General features: G+C 41.1%; 1 protein-coding gene across 4 annotated transcripts in view; it reads right to left on the bottom strand.

The window, feature by feature from the left end:
- The window catches only part of kif13a (kinesin family member 13A), a 112,355-nt gene that overhangs the window by 52,184 nt on the left and 38,898 nt on the right, over positions 1–21,273 (bottom strand). For all 4 annotated transcript variants that reach the window (XM_036558446.1, XM_036558448.1, XM_036558447.1 and 1 more), the window contains exons 3-4: positions 14,721–14,733; positions 3,990–4,050 (exon numbers count right to left, since the gene is read on the bottom strand). In XM_036558446.1, coding sequence (XP_036414339.1) covers positions 3,990–4,050; positions 14,721–14,733 — 74 coding nt within the window. The remainder of the gene's footprint in view (positions 1–3,989; positions 4,051–14,720; positions 14,734–21,273) is intronic.

Genomic DNA, 21,273 nt, shown 5'->3' with positions numbered 1-21,273 from the left:
AAATCTAATGACCCAGTGCTGGGTCAAGGTAACTGTACTTTAGGGTAACTCTAATGACCCAGTGCTGGGTCAAGGTAACTATATTTTAGGGTAACTCTAGTGACCCAGTGCTGGGTCAAGGTAACTGTACTTTAGGGTAACTCTAATGCTCCACTGCTGGGTCAAAGTAACTGTACTTTAGGGTAACTCTAATGACCCAGTGCTGGGTCAAGGTAACTGTACTTTAGGGTAACTCTAATGACCCACTGCTGGGTCAAAGTAACTGTACTTTAGGGTAACTCTAATGACCCAGTGCTGGGTTAAGGTAACTGCACTTTAGGGTAACTCTAATGACCCAGTGCTGGGTCAAGATAACTGCACTTTAGGGTAACTCTAATGACCCAGTGCTGGGTCAAAGCACTTTAGGGTAACTCTAATGACCCAGTGCTGGTCAGAACTCTTTAGGGTAACTCTAATGACCCAGTGCTGGGTCAAGGTAACTGTATTTTAGGGTAACTCTAATGACCCAGTGCTGGGTCAAGGTAACTGTACTTTAGGGTAACTCCAATGACCCAGTGCTGGGTCAAGGTAACTGTATTTTAGGGTAACTCTAATGACCCAGTGCTGGGTCAAGGTAACTGTATTTTAGGGTAACTCCAATGACCCAGTGCTGGGTCAAGGTAACTGTACTTTTAGGGTAACTCTAATGACCCAGTGCTGGGTCAAAGTAACTGTACTTTAGGGTAACTCTAATGACCCAGTGCTGGGTCAAGGTAACTGTACTTTAGGGTAACTCTAATGACCCAGTGCTGGGTCAAGGTAACTGTACTTTAGGGTAACTCTAATGACCCAGTGCTGGGTCAAGGTAACTGTATTTTAGGGTAACTCTAATGACCCAGTGCTGGGTCAAGGTAACTGTACTTTAGGGTAACTCTAATGACCCAGTGCTGGGTCAAGGTAACTGTATTTTAGGGTAACTCTAATGACCCAGTGCTGGGTCAAGGTAACTGTACTTTAGGGTAACTCTAATGACCCAGTGCTGGGTCAAGGTAACTGTATTTTAGGGTAACTCTAATGACCCAGTGGTGGGTTATAGATATGAACCCAACTGGGTTGTTTTTTTTATTTTTTATTGTAGAATCTTCTTCATTATTCTGGACAAGTCTTTTCTTCATTTTTTTACAGCTAGTATCATTGAATTAGAACCCTTTCATATGTTCATCTGCAAATTTTATTAAAAAGAGTGATTACAAACTTTTGGACTCTCGTGTAAATATAAACAAATAAAGGAAAATATGAAAAGCAGGAAACGAAAATGTAAACGTGAGGAGTGTTCTCTATTCTGTAACGTGATTCAGACAGCTGAGGAGCTAAAAACAGACACACCCCAGGCACACACACACACACACACACAGACAGACACACACACACACACACACACCCACACACAGACACACCCACACACCCACACACACACACAGACACACAGACACACACACACACACACACACACACCACACACCCACACACACACACAGACACACAGACACACACACACACACACACACACACACACACACAGACACACACACACACACACAGACACACAGACACACACACACACACACACACACACACACACACAGACACACACACACAGACACACACACACACAGACACACAGACACACACACACACACACACACACACACACACAGACACACAGACACACACACACACACACAGACACACAGACACACACACACACACAGACACACACACACACACACACACACACACACACAGACACACACAGACACACACACACACACACACACACCACACAGACACTCACACACACACACACACACACACAGACACACACAGACACACACACACACACACACACACACAGACACTCACACACACACACACACACAGACACACACAGACACACACAGACACACACACACACACACACACTCAGACACACACAGACACACACACACACACAGACACACACACACACACACACACACACACAGAGACACACACACACACACAGACACACACACACAGACACACACACACAGACACACACACAGACATACAGACACACACACAGACACACACAGACACACACACACACGCACACACACACACACACACACACAGACACACACACAGACACACACACAGACACACACACCCACACACACACACACAGACACACACACACACAGACACAGACACACACACACACACACACAGACACACACAGACACACACACACACACGCACACACACAGACACACACACACACACACACAGACACACACACACACACACACACACACACACTGCTGCTGAGAAATTCAGAGAAATTCTAACACAGGAGAGGAAAGCCAGTGAAAATGCTCGGTTGCGGAAAAGAGAAATGTCTGAGCAGAACTGAGTCATGCCTAATTGTGCAACGAGTGATTCTCTGTCCAACAGCCATGAAACCATCGGCCACCGAACACACAGACCTGCGTCAGAGAGACTTCAGAACAATCACAGCACTGAAACGACCTGAAACAGTCCCAGTACCTGAATCAAGTCTATAAGCACAGTTAGTGGGCAAAATGGCCAAATTTAATATTATGACCAGGTTTTATGATACACGATTAGACAGGCTTGATTATGTGCTTTCTGACACTGTATGACTCACTGTTACTCTATATGGACAAAAGTATTGGGACACCTACACACCACACCCACAGGAGCTCTTATGACTCCCATTCTAATCCATAGGCATTAATATGGAGTTGATCCCCCTTTGCAGCTCTAACAGCTTAGATTCTTCTGGGAAGCTTCTACAAGATGTTGGAGAGAGTCTGTGGGAATTTCTGCCCATTCATCCAGAAGAGCATTTGTGAGGTCAGACGCTGATGTTGGACGAGCGGGCCTTCTGCTAGAGCTGGGCAAAATGGCCAAATTTAATATTACGACAAGTTTTTATAATACACAATATATTTATTTTTTCTGACATTTCATGAGTTTGAAGAGACAAAGTAGTGCCACAACTTAAAAATGCTATCAAAAGCTATGAAATCATTTATTTGCATTCAACATTTCACATGCATGTTGCTGATATTCAAAACGCACCACAAAACTTTATTGAAGTTTGGTAAGTTGTAACAGAAAAAAGCTCCAGTAGTGCAACATTTAAGAATACTATCAAAAACTATTAACACAGCTTTTTCTGTAGTAGTACTGTAGTGTACTGTATTCATAAAACACAGTTTATTTTACAAAATTCTCAAAAACTTTGAGACTAGGGCTGGGCAATACGACAGGATTTTATGACTACTATGATAAATTATGCTACAATAAAAAGTGAGCATAATTAGGCCTGTTTAACTGGATTTAGAGCTGTTTGTAAAACAATGCATGTTTATTATTATTATTATTATTATTGTTGTGGTTATTATTATTATTATTATTATTACAGTATTTTTTAAATGCGGCACTACTATTTTGTCTGTCCCAACTTTTTAAATTTCAGAAAAAACTAAATATTGTAATACATATTGTGTATCGTAAAAATATCTTAAAGTATCGTGATCTAATTTTACTGGTCATATCGCCCATCCCCAATTGAAACGTCATTTATTACACTAATAATCACCCCTAAATGGTGTAAACATAATTGTTCACCCAACTATCACTTTAAGACAGCACTGGTGGGAAGCGATTAATGCTGGAATCTTCTTTACCGTCACTGTTTGGCTGTAAAACTGTAAAGCACAATAGATGTGGTCTGTGGAAAACACTCATTTGGGGCTTTGCGTACCACAACATTTACACACTGTACGAGAAGCAATTATCACCTGGGCGCTTCTTCACCCCCACAGCGGTGAGAAAGCAGCTGTGTGTGTGTGTGTGTGTGTGTGTGTGTGTGTGTGTGTGTGTGTGTGTGTGTGTGTGTGTGTGCGTGTTGGTGTTGAGACATGCTGAAGCTGACTCACCTGCGTATTTCGGGATGTTGGCCTCATCCATAGACCAGAAACAGTGGTCAAAGGCGAACACCTGCAAACAAGAGAAAGGAAGAGACAGGAATGTGAACGACGGCGTGCTCAGGCGTGTCTCGGCTAACGCTGGGCTAACCCATCGCTAATGTTGCCTCAACGCTCCACTTGGGTCATGAGACCAGCGCACAACGAGAGATTAACCGCACTGTGTGATGCTGCATGACGCTACACGCACTGAATCCAGACTACAGTCAGAGAACCAGACCACTTTTCTCAAAGTATCACTGCAGCGCAGTAACTGCTACTTATCACTGTACAACACTGAGCTAATCACTTCACTAATTACTACACTAGCTAACCCATCACTGCTAATAATCACTGTACAGTAGTCTAATTATCACTTCTAATAATCACTGTACAGTGTCTATTATCACTTCCAATAATCACTGTACAGTAGCTAATTCATCAGATCAATGTGTGTCACCTAACTGATCACTAGCTAATTGGTCACTGCTAATAACCACTGTACAGTAGCTAAATGATCATTGCTAATAATCACTGTACACTGGCTAACTCATCACTGCTAATACTCACTGTACACTAGCTAACTCATCACTGCTAATACTCACTGTACACTAGCTAACTCATCACTGCTAATACTCACTGTACACTAGCTAACTCATCACTGCTAATAACCACTGTACACTAGCTAACTCATCACTGCTAATACTCACTGTACACTAGCTAACTCATCACTGCTACTAATCACTGTGCACTAGCTAACTCATCACTGCTAATACTCACTGTACACTAGTACTAATAACCACTGTACACTAGCTAACTCATCACTGCTAATACTCACTGTACACTAGCTAACTCATCACTGCTAATAACCACTGTACAGTAGCTAACTCATCACTGCTAATCACGGTGCACTAGCTAACTGGTCACTGCTAATAACCACTGTACAGTAGCTAACACATCACTGCTACTAACCACTGTACAGTAGCTAACACATCACTGCTAATAACCACTGTACACTAGCTAACACATCACTGCTAACAACCACTGTACACTAGCTAACTCATCACTGCTAATAATCACTGTACACTAGCTAACTCATCACTGCTAATAACCACTGTACACTAGCTAACTCATCACTGCTAATAATCACTGTACACTAGCTAACTCATCACTGCTAATAACCACTGTACACTAGCTAACTCATCACTGCTAATAACCACTGTACACTAGCTAACTCATCACTGCTAATAACCACTGTACACTAGCTAACTCATCACTGCTAATAACCACTGTACACTAGCTAACACATCACTGCTAATACTCACTGTACACTAGCTAACTCATCACTGCTAATAACCACTGTACACTAGCTAACACATCACTGCTACTAACCACTGTACACTAGCTAACACATCACTGCTAACAACCACTGTACACTAGCTAACTCATCACTGCTAATAATCACTGTACACTAGCTACTCATCACTGCTAATAACCACTGTACACTAGCTAACTCATCACTGCTAATAATCACTGTACACTAGCTAACTCATCACTGCTAATACTCACTGTACACTGGCTAACTCACCACTGCTAATAACCACTGTACACTAGCTAACACATCACTGCTAATACTCACTGTACACTAGCTAACTCATCACTGCTAATAACCACTGTACACTAGCTAAACATACTGCTCATACTCACTGTACATATATAACCACTGTACACTAGCTAACTCATCACTGCTAATAACCACTGTACACTAGCTAACTCATCACTGCTAATAACCACTGTACACTGGCTAACTCATCACTGCTAATACTCACTGTACACTGGCTAACTCACCAGTGCTAATAATCACTGTACACTAGCTAACTTATTAATAAACACTGTCCACTAGCTAAGTCAAGACTGCTAATATATATAATATATGTTAAATAATATATGTAGCCCACTCGTTAACAGGCTCTGTATTTTTGGATTCAGTTCAATTCAAATGAATTATTAATAATTTCCAAAGCATATTAATTTGGGAAGCACAGATGCATAAAATCATCACAGTGACATCAGACGGTATAACATGCTGCACAATAACAGCTACTTCATTCTATCAGGAATCCTCAGTTAAAGACAGACGGCCTGCTAGCGACTGAATCAGATCAGAGACCAATTATCATAACACAGTTTCCATAATGCTACTATAACACAATAATAACACTCATTATTAGTAATTATGATTTTCATATTAGGGGTCCTTCACAGAGAATTTTAACTGTGACTGACTGAATAATAAGCAATGATTCAGCTGAAAAGCCAGCGGTACAGAAGAGCCAGTGCGGCGCTGCTTTAGCGAAGGCCTGTAAAGCACTGACCGTCTGTGATGAAGCTCAGGCGCTTCGGGACGGCGCCTTTAATTGAATACATAAATCTGAGAAAGGCCATATAAAATTCCTGCTTTTGGCAATGTCCGTCTCCAGGGTAACAGGCTGGACCGAGGCCTCGCCGAGCAGGCAGCTGTGTACGCGAGGAGGTCAGTCAATTGCATTTCGCAAAAACAAAAGGTACAGTCCGCCTCTTTCACGCTCTTACGCTTTGCTGAATCATTTCTGATTCGTCTCTCCATAAAACAAGAGAGAAACTGTGTGGAAAGTCAAGATTCTAGACTTTCGGTCCAACTCAGAAGAAAAATGTCTCAAAGAAAAGTTTTTTGATACCTGGTTACCTTTTACAACATACTCTGAGGACAGAGTACATCTGACTGAAGAGACCCCTGACCTGTTTCTTTATAATACATCATATGATTTCTATGTGACGCTTAACACTACCTACTGCCCTGGTATCAGGTCTATAACTTAAGGGTTGAGGCTGGACTGGCTCAGGCCCCTTTGGGGTGACTATTAAAAAAAATAATAATAAAAATAATATGACTGATCTAGAAAAGGTGTATTAATGATACTATAATGGAGTTAATTACTAACATTATTAATATGGATTGGTACTATGTGTGTATGTATGTAGGTATGTATGTACATGTCTATGTATGTATATGTATGTGTATATATCTGTATATGTGTAAGTATATGGGTATGTGTACGTGCATATATTTTTTTTTATTTTTTTATTTTAGTATTTTATTTTTTGCAGGTTCTGCCGATTTTATTTTCTATACATCAAGGTATTTTATCTATTTCCTATTTGTATTTGTACTTCATGTTTATTATCACTGTTTTATTATATTACTTTGAGCGGAGTGGAGAGACCAGGATGGGTCTTTAGGGAAAAGTGTGTAGGAAACCAAATAAGGAGTTGTCTTCTATTAGTTTATACTGTACTGTGTTGTCATTGTTGAACATTACAAAAATAAAAAAAAAGAAAGTTCAAGAAAAAAAGAAGAAAAATGTCTTTGTCTCAAGAAACACGGCAGATCTCAGTACGGTATCAGTGAAGGACCACTGACTTCTGAATTCTTTCTCCTGAATCTCCCTCGGGAGAAAAGAGGAGATTAACATCAGCGTTTTATTGTGAGAAGTTCTGGTGATGAAGGACAAAAGGCTAAAGGCTTTATTTATTATTAATCCTGAGTGAGTGACCACACAGTGGCTCAGCCGTTCAGGTCAGCGGCTCCTTCAGCGTGTTCTTAACACCAAAAACTGCCGTTACAGATTCTGCCATGAGCATTTTTACCCCTGCTGGTCGTCCCCCATTCTGTGTACTGGTGCGCATGCACGCGTCCGAAACTGCTTCGTGGTGTCGGTCATATATATCGGTATCTCCTTAATGATACTGATACTGTGTTTAAGTGCCAGTATCAGCGCTGAGACGGATACAGTATCAGCGCAACACGACTTATTTCCAGTGGTGGACAGTAACTAAGTAAATGTAATTCGTTTCTGTACTTAAGTAGTTTTTCCTGTATCTGTACTTTACTGAAGTTTTTCCAGTCTGGGCGACTTTTTACTTTCACTCCACTACATTTCAAAGTCAAATATCTCACTTTTTACTCCTCTACATTATGAGAAATCTGTCGTTCCTTTTGGTTTATGTGTGTATAAAAACGTAACATCAAAATGAAAGAAGCACAAAGTAAGAACACCAATCAGGGCACAGCGGTCACTTTGTTTTGAGCTTGTTTTGACCTGTTGGTCATACCGACCCAGTGCAGCACACGGTTCAACATCAGTGCAGCAGCGTAAAATTTTGGGAGAGTCTATTCAACATAAATGATGAACTAACCTAACTTTGTGTAAACAGACCACAATATAGAAATATGTACTCATATGCAGTTGTGACTGACGTGTCTTTTTTCTGAATTTATACAAACACATTCATTTTATAGTGAATTAGTTTTGGCTAGTTTGTGTTTATGAACAGAGACCTACAGATGCAGTTTAGTAAGGAAACTCATTTGTGAATCTGAGTTTAAAGTTTTTATTAAACTTAAACTTGTAACTAAGTTCAAATAAATCTTAAACTGAAACTTTGCTTGTTTGTAAAAAGTGATTTCAGAGCCACTCAGTTCTACCTGATGGAAACTGTTTGCCTTCAGTGTTTTGTGCTGATGATAATTTTAATAGACATCAGCGTCACTAATTAATGACTCTATTAAAAGACTGGTTTACCAAGAGTGACTCTGGAGTATTTTCACCTAAAATGAGTTAATGAAGCGAGTCTGGTTACAGTAATGATAATAGGACATTAGAGTCATAATTAATCTTCGAGTACTTTTACTTTTGGTACTTAAGTACATTTGAAGGCAAATACTTTTGTACTTTTACTCAAGTGGAGGTCTAAAGGGAGGAACTTCTACTTTTACTGGAGTAATATTTTACCTTGGGTCTCTCTACTTTAACTCAAGTACATGGTTTGTGTACTTCGTCCACCACTGCTTATTTCTGAGATTTGTCTCCTAAGAATCAGATTTTTTTTACTTTGATGGAAATATCGTCACACACACGAATTAATTCACTTGCATCTGATTCATTTCCCCCTAGTCTGAGCTGAACAATGAGAATTAATAAGAAAAAAATATCACTCTATTGCGTATCACAGAACTCTGTCTGTGAATTTGTGCTTCATTTCTGAGAATGTTTCTCTCCTTCATCACCAGAACTTCTTACAATGAAATGCAGCAGATAACCTTCTCTTTTCTCCTGAAGAGGGTTCAGGAGAAAGGATTCAGAAGTCAGTGATCCCGCACTGATACCAGATTGAAATCTGCTTTATTTCTTTGAGACAATCTTTATTTTCAATCAACTTTTCCTTGCAAAATCTCAACAGCTCCAGACTTCTGATCACACAACCAGCACACCATCAGTGTAAACCCACAGTGTGTATGCAACAGTGCAGGTCTTGCTGTATGTATTAAAGCACTAACAGTATCTCTGTCTCTCTCTCTTTTGGTGGTCAGTGTGTGTCCGTGGAGAGTTTACTCAGGAGGAAAACGAGTGAAAGGCCGTGTTAACCCTCCACATTCTAGCCGACTGTGTATCTGTTTAATCAGAGCTCGTTCACAGCTGACAGGAGACGTTTCCGCCGGGCAGCGCTGAACTTTTCACTCCAGTGGGCTTTCAGCCTCGACTGACATCAGGGACCCACAACACTACTAGGGATGAACTCAGTTAAAGGGGAGTTAAAAAGATTTTTCAAAATTTTTGCATAATTAAGTGGTTAAGATGTAAACAGAGTCGTTCAGAGTGGTTTGGTGTGAAACGCTCTGTTCTAGAGAAACTTACAGAGTCAGAACTGTTCACAGTGGTGGTGATAGGAACCAGACGTCCACCTCTAAAAGCTCCCTCACAGAACGCTGTTACATGAAATGGTGCCTTGTGTCTAAAGGCAGAGTTACACTGCATGGCTTTTGCCCTGATTTTAGCCCCGATTCTCAGTCTGGCTGAGCCTGTGCTGGTCAGCTCTTGTCTGCAGATTTTGGGTCAGTTGGAGTCGACAGTCGGAGAGTGAACTGAGTAATGTGTGAAGGACACAGACTGATTTTTTTGTCTACCAATTGCGTTTCAGAGCAGTCGGAGAACATCAAACGATTTTTTCGATACTGGTCAGCGACTCAGTCTGAACAGACTCCTCCAACAGCCAGACAAAACTGGGAGCACGAAGGAAGACACAGTAAATAATAAAAAAGAAATAAAGAAAAGAAATAAAGAAAAGTGTGTACAGAACTTTTTTACCCAACAGAGCGTAAGGCAGGAACACACATTCATGTAAATCTAAAACTAAAAACTACCACACTAATCACATCTTTACATCCATGATCCTCACTTAAACATGTTTACCTGCTGCTTCTTCACTGTGTCGGCGCAAACGGCAGAGAAAACAGCAGCAGCAGCAGCAGCTGCTCCACATCTGTTCATCTGCGTCGCCTAGTAACGGGAAAACGCGCGAGTTCGTGTGAGTTTGCTCGAGTTTGGTGAGTTCGGTTCAGCAACAACCTGAAGACTGAGCAGAGTGTGATCCCCAATTTTTTGTGACTGCCCAGTCTTTTTTTAATCTGTTAGGACTTTAGAAGTCGTGTATTTTATCTAAGCTTAGGATTGTTTTCAGAATATTTTGGTCTGAAACGTAATTTTAAAAATATGCTTTAAACTAAAACATTCTAAAAATGTTTTTAAATTCATTCATTGTGGAGAGGTACGTGATGGGTGGAAAAATACCCAAAGAAAACTTCTTATTTCAGATTTTCCACTATTTTCCATCATAAACATTCCATATAAACTCAGAAGACTCGTGTAGGTTCACTGGTGGTTCTGGATAGTAAATAAAATGTCTATATTTGTGTTGTAGTCATGGCGACCCCTGGTTCCTATCACCACCACTGTAAAGACATCTGAACCATTTCACACCAAACCTCTCTGAATCTCTCTGATTACACCTCACACACTCAATTATGCAGGAATTTCTGAAAAATCAGTGAATTCCCCTTTAAAATGACCACAGTGCCAAGGACGCACTGTTAAAACTGAGGTAATAATGCTAGATGAGGGCAGCCTGGAGCTTCACGGTAGCACACAGAAAGCTCCAGTTTCCATATGCTGATCCATTTTCCTGACCGACGTGGAAATGTATGCTCACCAAACTACACTGGGGGTGGATTTTAACCAATTAAAGGTGACATATATGAACTAGACTGTAGACAATATGTTAGGTTAGATAGTCTCAAAGTTACAGTAAGCAAATACAGTAAATGAAGCAGTATTAAAGGGCCCATATCATGGGAACTGGAAACTTTTTTACAAATAAAGGAGTTTAAAGTAATATGTAAAGTTTCACAGTATACCGTTCACTGCCCAGTCCACACAGTCCATATGTGGGAACTAAACAGCTGGATACACTGTTTCTGTGATGTCACAAGAACCAACTCATTTACATATATACATCTATTCAACTGTTCGCTTAATTATACCAAGAACTACAACTACGACTTCACATATCAGCCCATATCAGACTCTCAGCTATTATTATTCACATCCTAAGCCTCATAGCTTCAACACGGCTGATTCAAGCCTCCTGAATCACATTTGTGTTTTTTTGTGTATTCATTAACCTGAAGATCGATTACACAGGACTGAGTACCTGTTTAATACTAAGGAATTAAAAAATGGCTGGAAAGCTCAGGTAAAACCGAATAATAACTCATTTTTTTGGTACACAAGACCTCACAGATGTTTGGAGTGGAGATGAAATACAAGAAAATGTATGATATCGGCCCTTTAACGTATGTAAATAGAGATTCAGTCGGAAATGATTCTCCACTGAACTGTGTAATGCTTTCTCTGTGTATTCTGTACTTCCTTCAGAGATTTTCTAAAAAAAAAAAGGAGTATTTTAGGAGCGATTGTTTCTCCTCCTGCTTCCTGTCGTGTGTGAGAAAGTGTCGGCGCTCAGAGATCTCGCGAAACACACACAAAGCCCACAATGTGTGAGGGGATGAGCACAGACAGTGAGCCAGTGTGTGTCTGTTGAAAGCTGCATTGTTGAAACTCACTCACACACTCACACACACACACACACACACACACACACACACACACACACGACCCGGCCCTGGCAGACGGGACGCTTGCAGCGCAGCTCTGAGAGCAGTAATGAGCAATGATGCACGGATGCATCGTTTTTGGGATGATGTAAATAACCAGTATAGGTTTATGCTGCATTCAGCGCTGTGCAAAAGTCTGAGACCACCCTGTTTATCCTTTGGCACAGAAAATTACCCAGAAGCCTTAGTAACTAAATCTAATATCAGCTGTCTGAGTCTCAGTGAGTCACTCTTTCCCTTTATTAAAGCTTCCATTCTTTTCAGGAGACTCACTTTCAGTTCCTCAAAGAATCTGCTGACTCACCTCCAAAGTTCAGTCTTAGTAGTTGGTTTAGCATTTAACACATTCAGTGGTGTTGAGGTCTGGACTCTGGGGTGGTCAGTCCATCGTTCAGCTTCTTTGTTTGATGTGTCCGTCTCCTTTTCTCAGTGAGGTTCTTCTTGATCAGCTACACATCCTTTCAGACCCACAGCGCTGAGTCGTCTTCTCACAGTGGAAGGATGGACAGAAACACCTGTGGATGTTTTCAGATCTGAAGCAGCTTGATTTTCTCCTCTCTCTCAGAGATGAAAGCTTTAAGTGCTGTTTATCTGATGGGGGCAGTTTTGGTGTCTACCAGGTCTTCCAGGTGGTTGTTAGGAGCCCCGTTTTCTCTGTAACTTCTAATCAGTTTGCTGAACTCCAGTTTTGGAGACTCCAGCGTAGAAACGGACTTTTGCACAGCATGTTCATATAAAATACGTCTATATCTGCCAGCACCAACATACTGTACCATTAAACGCTGCACCAGCCACATTATTGTTATCATGAAATCAGACATTTATAAAGCACTAATAAGTTCAGAGCTGTCACTGTTGATTACATCATATGCAGAATTTTGGGTGCCCTGGTCAAACGACATGTTTTGTTGATTTTCTAGGTGAAAGTAAGTTACACATCCTCCACAGAGAGAACACCTCTGCACATTTTAATGCACAAGTACTGTTTATTCGCTTAAAACATAAAAATAACAAATAAAACATAAAACGTAAACCGAACCAAAACCATGAAATCAAATGAACAGAAATTGTGCAGTGAAATTTGCAGAAGCGTGTCATATTGAAGTGCGTCTCTGTAGAGTATGTCTTAACTTGTTTACACTAAGAAAATCAACAAAATGTCATTTGACCGGGGTGTTCAAACTTTTGCATATTACTACACTTATTTTGCGTTCAGTACAGTTCTGGGCCATTTACTTCATGTATTCATGTAATTTGTGAAGGTAAACACACGTCTTAATTTATACACGCACAACTACACTCTCAGAAATAAAGGTACTAAACTGTCTCTGGATCAGTTCCCCTCTTGTCGCTGGGGTGGGACCCTCAAGAGGTCATCTCAGTACCTTTAGTCAGGGAACATAACTGAACCATAATCCACTGAAATGATATGTTCTAAGCTGTACTGACTCCACACACCCCGTCTCGTCTCCAGGCTTTTATTTTACTGTTCTGTTTTAAACATTCGGTTATGAAAAGGTACAAATACGAACTTTTCACCTGGAAAAACTTATTTAAGGTTCACAATCAGACCTTAAAACCACTGTTGGAGCTTTGAGGGAACATTTACACTGTTTGTACCCTGATGAACGAGAAACGTACCTGAACCTTTATTAATAACAGCATAGATGCATTTCAAAAAATGTTTTTTCACTGAGGTACTCAAGCCTGTGAATGACTAAGCATTGTTTATTACTGCTTTACTGTTTCTCCTATTTTTATAAATCTGAGTTAGGGCTGGGCGATATGACCAGAATTTACGCGACTTTTACGTCAATCCAAATTCACATTCGTCATTTCGCGCTGATGAGACTCAAACATTTGTGGTGATATTTCTGTACAAAAATTATAAGAGACGAATCCAGAATCCTCCGTGTTCAAAGAGGTTTTGAAAGAAATGTCCGAACGCGGCCGCAGGAGAACGAGGCTGCAGCGTCAGAGAACAGTTAAAAGTCTGAAAGCAAAGTTTAAAGAATCCGAGGACGCGAACCAAAGAAGTGACCGCGCCCTTTTTACGGCTCGAACGCATTCTGGGTGATGAGCCCAGCTGTCAGTCAGTGAAGCTTCATGATGGCTCCTGTGATGCTGGTGAAGATGAAGCTGATCCTCCGGGAGCGACTGGCACTCGTTGGCGGTCGTGATTGTTTCCCTCTGGATGAGTCGTGAAGCAGCGTGACACTCTGATCTTTAGTGCATGTGGGTCAGTTTAGGAGCTGATCTGTTCAGACTGATGTCGCATACAGATCACATTTAAAAGATAATCTGAACAGCCAAATAAAAATCAGATTTGGTGAGAAAATCAGATTTGGGCCACTTTTACCTGCTGTGTGAACGAAGCCTTAGCTTCCATGATGCAGAGTGGACGTGGCGGAGTCACATGACCACATGCGATGTACTAAGTTTTTAAGGGGACAGTACATGAACACACAGAGTCAGGAAAAGGATCAACAGAATTAAAAAAATCGGAAAACCGTCACGGGCAAGATTACGTCGGTTAAAGGATCTGAACGTCGGTGTCGATTACTTTTCGATTAATTGCTCAGCCCTACTCTGAGTACTTCACTCAATACTCTCTTCATTAATCGATCACTAATAACTCTGTGAGGGGTTCCTACCTTTGGCTGTTTCCTGATGGCACACAGACAGAAGAAAGGTCCAGAGCAGTGGAGAGGTCACCCGAGGTCATCCCAACAACAGGGGCGCAGGGAGAGAGGAAAAAAACACGAGTTAACAAAACGAATTAACTTTAAAATGAGTTAACCACAAAAGGAGCCTGTAAAAGTCAGCAAAGCTTTGATCTGTTCCCCTCCACTCAGTCACTCCCTACACTGAGTCACCACCAGCTTCAGGCCTGAAAGAATAAAAATCAGCCCTGCTTTCTTCTCACTCATCCAAACGAGACGTTCACATCGCTCTTCAGATCAGTCCATCAACCTCACAGAGCGCTCGGGTGACTCATTTCAGAAATACGATGGGTTTTCCCTCAGCAGGCACAACAAACACAACACAGACCGAATGTACAGCGTTTTTTACCATTTAAAACACCAGCTGGTACATTTTGTGATGAACGGATCAACAGAAACAGTTTAAAATGACTTGAATAAATGTAATTACAGTAAAGGGCCCATATCCTACATTCTTCTTGTAGCTTACATTTTTCTCCTAAAGTCTATTTGTAATGTTTTTGTGGTTTTATGTACCAAATACAATCATCATTCATGTTTACATGATCTTTCTCTGTATCCCTTGGAACAAAACTAGAATTACACTTAGAATAACTGTGCCTTTAAGACTGACTGAGCTGCAACATGCAGAAGTTTGAACAGTCTAACTGAAGTTTGGTTAATAGTGTAAATAAGTGAACACATCCTTCACACTCATGAATATCTAATATTTCCGCAAATGTCAGTGCACAATCTTTATTTATTAGCTAAAATTTAACAAACTGGAAAAACACACACACACATCATCTAAACCGCTTATCCTTCTGGGTCCTGGTGGGGTGCTGGAGCCTATCCCAGCTGTCATTGGGCGGAAGGTAGGATACACCCTGGACAGGTCGCCAGTCCATCACAGGGCAGACATACACAGTCACACCTAGGGGCAATTTAGCGTGTCCAATCGGCCTGACTGCATGTTTTTGGACTGTGGGAGGAAACCGGAGTACCCGGAGGAAACCCACGCAGACACAGGGAGAACATGCTACACAGCTCCACACAGAGAGGACCCAGGCCCTTCTTGCTGTGAGGCGACGGTGCTGCGCCACCGTGCCGCCTGGAAAAACATGAAACCCAAAATATAAAATGTGCCATAACTTTTGCACAGGCCACTTTATATGTTTCACTATATTAAATTCAGTAAATAAATGGTAATCTTGCATTAAAGTGTGCAGAAGTGTGTCTCTGGGGGGAAGTGTTCACTTATTAAAAAAATTTTTTTGGTATTTTTTGGGCCAATTACAATTTCAATTATAAAGTATTCACATGTGAAAGTCACACAAGACACATGCTGTTTATTTTCAGAAGATCCTGGGCTACTCAGATATGCCATTGTTTGACATGTAAACGCTAACAGACATGTGATATCTTTATGAATTTGGGTCATTTCTGATCAAAGATTTACCCAGCGCCTGCTAAATTTTGTATTTTTTTAATTATAGAGATCTTGAAAACAACAATAGTAGTTATCTTTTCAGAAACTGTTAGTCTGGAGTGTCTGTGAGCTGAAAGCACAATCATTTTGACAGGGTTTCTTTTTAATTACAAATTCAGCTGCATATCTAATATCAGATATTTTTAATACTCAAAATCAGTGTAAACTGAAAGCCCTTTGTTTATAATATGAAGGCTAAAAGCAGAGATGCAGTCTGCAAATGTCAGTGCAGGATCTCTTAACAAACGTGAAACCAAAAATATAAAATGTGCCACAACTTTTGCACAGGCCACATTTTATGTTCCACTATATTAAATTCAGTAAATAAACAGTAATCGTTCATTAAAGTGTGCAGAAGTGTCTGTAGTGGACGTGTTCACTTATTTAAAAACATCAACAAAGCCTTTATTGACCAGGGGCGCACAAACTTATGCATATGACAATACATATGTAATGCCCTCTGTTCTGATCGGCTGCTGTATAGTGTGTCACTCAGTGGGAATGGGTGGAGCAAATCTGCTGTAGGCTGAATAGGTGGATATATGCAAACATGCTGGGTTTTAGTGACATCACAAAAAAAAACAACGCATTCAAAACAGGCTGTTTTGGCAGCTTAGTTTCCATATATGGACTGTTTGTAAGAGTAAACTACACATTTGAAACAATGTTTAACATAAAACAAACTTTTTTTATTTTAAAAAGTTCTATGATACGCAGTGTTTCCACTATATATACACCGATCAGGCATAACATTCTGACCACCTCCTTGTTTCTACACTCATTTTCCATTTTATCAGCTCCACTTACTATATAGGTGCACTTTGTAGTTCTACAGTTACAGACTGTAGTCCATCTGTTTCTCTGATACTTTGTTAGCCCCCTTTTACCCTGTTCTTCAGTGGTCAGGACCCCCATGGACCCTCACAGAGCAGGTACTATTTGGGTGGTGGGTCAGTGGATCAGACACAGCAGTGCTGCTGGAGTTTTTAAACACCTCAGTGTCACTGCTGGACTGAGAATAGTCCACCAACCAAAAACATCCAGCCAACAGCGTCCTGTGGGCAGCGTCCTGTGACCACTGATGAAGGTCTAGAGGACGACCAACACAAACTGTGCAGCAGCAGATGAGCTATCGTCTCTGACTTTACATCTACAAGGTGGACCGACAAGGTAGGAGTGTCTAATAGAGTGGACAGTGAGTGGACACAGTGTTTAAAAACTCCAGCAGCACTGCTGTGTCTGATCCACTCAGACAAGCACAACACACACTAACACACCACCACGTCAGTGTTACTGCAGTGCTGAGAATGAACCACCACTCAAACAGTACCTGCTCTGTGAGGGTCCATGGGGGTCCTGACCACTGAAGAACAGGGTAAAAGGGGGCTAACAAAGTATCAGAGAAACAGATGGACTACAGTCTGTAACTGTAGAACTACAAAGTGCACCTATATAGTAAGTGGAGCTGATAAAATGGACAATGAGTGTAGAAACAAGGAGGTGGTCATAATGTTATGCCCTGATCGGTGAATATATATATATATAATAATTATATTCAATCACAAAACTCTGCTGCTAAAAAAATCCTAAAGGAAACACTGATATGGGCCGTTTAACAGTCGGACTTTTTTTCATTTTCCTATGAAGTGACCATTTCACAGCTACAGGGTTTTAATTCACTTATTAATCAAACATATTTATTTTCTTTTCATTACTTTCATTCTTTCCTTTCACTGGTGCGCTTTCCTCACATCCTGGGGGGTATTTCCTGAGGGTCTTTGGTGGGGCTGGGGGGGGTGTGGACGCTCTTGTAATTTGGCCGCTGTAGCGTGAGGGCGGAAGCAGATTTAGAGCTGGACGTCCCGCTGGCTCTGTTGTGTAAACTTCAATAAGGCCGGTGGACTTTAGAAGATTTCATGATGCATTTAACCAAGAATGACAGCGATACCAAAACCTGGAATATCGAGACGCTGAAATCAAAGGGCTCAGGGCCACAGAACTCATCACTGTGAGGAGTGATGTTCAGCTCTGAGTGTTCAAAAACAGTCGATACTATCTGCTCCTCACTAGTGACTGACTAGTCTGGGGGTCGGAACATGCAGCTCTTTTACTGCCCTGTTGTGGCTCCACAGCTGAATCAGATTTGTAGGTAATAATAAAATAATCCTCCTTTACAGTAAATAAAGCTCTGCTGATCGTTCAACACAGTTTAACAGTAAATGGTCTTAAACTCTGGAGTTAATGTAGAACTGCTAATTCACCCTTTAACCCTGAAGATCAGCGCAGACTGCTGGTCACCATAGCAACACAGACAACAGTCTCGCCTAGCTAGTAGCTAACAAGAAAGATTTAAGACGAACACTGATCATTTGTTGAACTTATTTGTGTTTATAATCACTCCAGCTGGTTTCCTGATACGTTTAATCTGCAACGAGAAACTGAAACACTAAAAAGTCGCAAAGCTGAAGTCAGTTTCTCATTCATCAGCTTCTCGTCTAATTGTACTGTTCCACCTTAAATGGTCCTGCAGTTACATTCTGGCCCCTCAGGCACCATTTAAGGTGGAATGGGAAAATCAGAACAAGAAGCTGGCGAACGAGAAGCGACTTTAGCCTCGTAAAAAGTCGAACGTTGAGGGACATTTTACAAGAAACTGTTCTACTTTTGTGGAAAAGTTTCCTGCTGGAGATGCGAGAAAAGCAGCTACAGCTGAGCTAAAGTTTAAAGCAGAGCAAAGTAAGTCTGAGTTTTTCATTTATATTATATTTTTTAGTCTATATTAGCACATCAGCACATACTGAGACAGATTTACAGACAAGTAAAATGGACATATAATGTTGTGGCTCCCAAGGTGGTTTGATTTTTGCTAAAGGGACAAAATGGCTCCACAAATACTCGCACCCCTGGTAAATATGGGCAAAACGGGCTGTAACAAACACTCTTTTATTAAGAAAGATTAGAGAAAATTTAAGAAAAAATCTAGACTATTTTATAACAAGATTTAGGTTATTTTTTCTAACACTGCACTGCAAATAAAGGTAATTGTTTTTAATATTGTGAATAGCCACATTTACATGCAGCCTAATAATCCATTAATAATCCAACGAATAGCTCAATTGGAATAGAATCCGTCCATGTAAACACCTCAATCAGAATAGTCTAGTCTGATTGAGGCCATTCAGAATACAGTTTCTATCCGACTGATCGAGGTGGGTAATCCTGTAAATAATCCGTTAAATAGAAGAATAATATCCGTGTAAACGCCTGTATCTGATTACATTCCCTATCGGAAAGTTTAAGTACGTTCTGATCATGTTCGTCACGTCATAGCGAGAGTTTATACCGTTCAACATGGCGGAGCAGAAACTGGTCTGCAGAGGAGACGAAGTTCATGCTCTGATCTTTAAAAGACGGCGGTGGGACGGACGTCCAGCTTATGTGTCTCAGAACACGACGTCTTCCTCTCGGCCTTCTTTAATAAGGACACGTGAAGGACGTTTTCCTGAGTCTGACATCGTTTTAAAGTAATTAAAAACACAAGCGCTGCTCACTGCTGCTCATCTCACTCTGACTGGACTCACGTGATGCTGGTTGTCATGGTAACGTCTACACTAAGCGGTCCTCTACACATGCGCATAATTTTGGATCGGATTACTTGTAGTGCGCATGTAAACGGAGATTTATCAGAGTGTTGAGTAGAGTGAGAATAAACACCTCCGTCTTAATCTATAACCAGAATGTATTCAATCAGATTGGAGAAAATCTTTGCATGTAAACACAGACAGTGACAGATCAAAAGGATGAGCAACAAAGAATTTTTTCCAGCCTGTTTTGCTCATGTTTACCAGGGGTGCCAAGATTTGTGGAGGGCACTGTAAGAGCACTTAAGCAGGCGTTACCTGAATGCCCCCTTACTTAGCCTCACATTATGTCGTGCTACAGGCTAAACAGTTTCCTACAGTATCTGATCCAGCACCGGTGTCGGCACAATACGGATACTGACGGGATTGCTGAGGTCAGAGATTCGCGCAGCAATCATTACACGGAAGTCAAACAGAGCAGCGGCTGCGCTCAGGTGTGAGAACTCAACACTCCCACGCAGCTGAAATCTCTGTGGAGCTCTGAACTTTCTCACGCTTGGCATTTTCTCACCGATATTCCTAAAGACCACGAGTCACGCGGACGACTTTCCCAGACGCAGGATATTTTTAGATCATCTGGATGAATCATGTGATTAGAACAGTTAAGAACACCAAAATGAAACTGCAGCTTATTATAGATAAACAATGATGAGCATGTTGATAAGATCATAACTACCCCACCTACAAACAGACGGCACTGAATGTCTCTACCGGAAGTAAATAGTGTTTGTGAAACTTGGTGTCTTGGTTTGCTCTGAAACAGCTACAGGCCACATTAGAGCTGATACAGTTTCAGAACCATGCAGATAAGTACGATGTGGACCCCATGAGTCAAACACAAGGCCCACGGGCCGGACAGGATTGTGTCGTGGGCCTGATCTGGAGTTCAGTCAAAATAAACACCAAACGTCAGCTCAGCAGCTCAGACACTGAGTATTAATGAACTTACAGCAGAGAAAGGATGCCAGGGGTCTGGATCAAGCAAGTAGGCCGGTTTAAAAGACTGAGCTCCTGGGGGCATTTAAATTTGGAATATTTCATGTATTCATGTAATATTTTACGGAGCCCCTAAAGGCCCATGGTTAAAAAAAAAAAGTTAATGACATTGGGTTTCCTCGCAAATGTTTTCCATTACGATGCAAATAGGACCTTGTGGCGCAACGGTACTCCATCTACTGCGGCTCAAACTGTTCGAACGCATCTGTGCTGACCAGCGCAGAACAAAACAGCTACCATTACCATTAAAATGTTCACAACTTCATCAAAAACCCATTTAATCTTTTACTTTCTGTCAAAACTTTAGTCCCTTTTCTCTTTTGGTGGCTGAAACTTCCCAACTCATTATGCTTTGTTCCTTAATTTATGGTGCTTTTAT

This window comes from Colossoma macropomum, unplaced genomic scaffold (genome assembly GCF_904425465.1).
Source record: "Colossoma macropomum unplaced genomic scaffold, Colossoma_macropomum, whole genome shotgun sequence".
Lineage (NCBI taxonomy): Eukaryota > Metazoa > Chordata > Actinopteri > Characiformes > Serrasalmidae > Colossoma > Colossoma macropomum.
The sequence above is the reverse complement of the archived record's forward strand: the minus strand, read 5'-3'. Positions and strand labels throughout refer to the sequence as shown.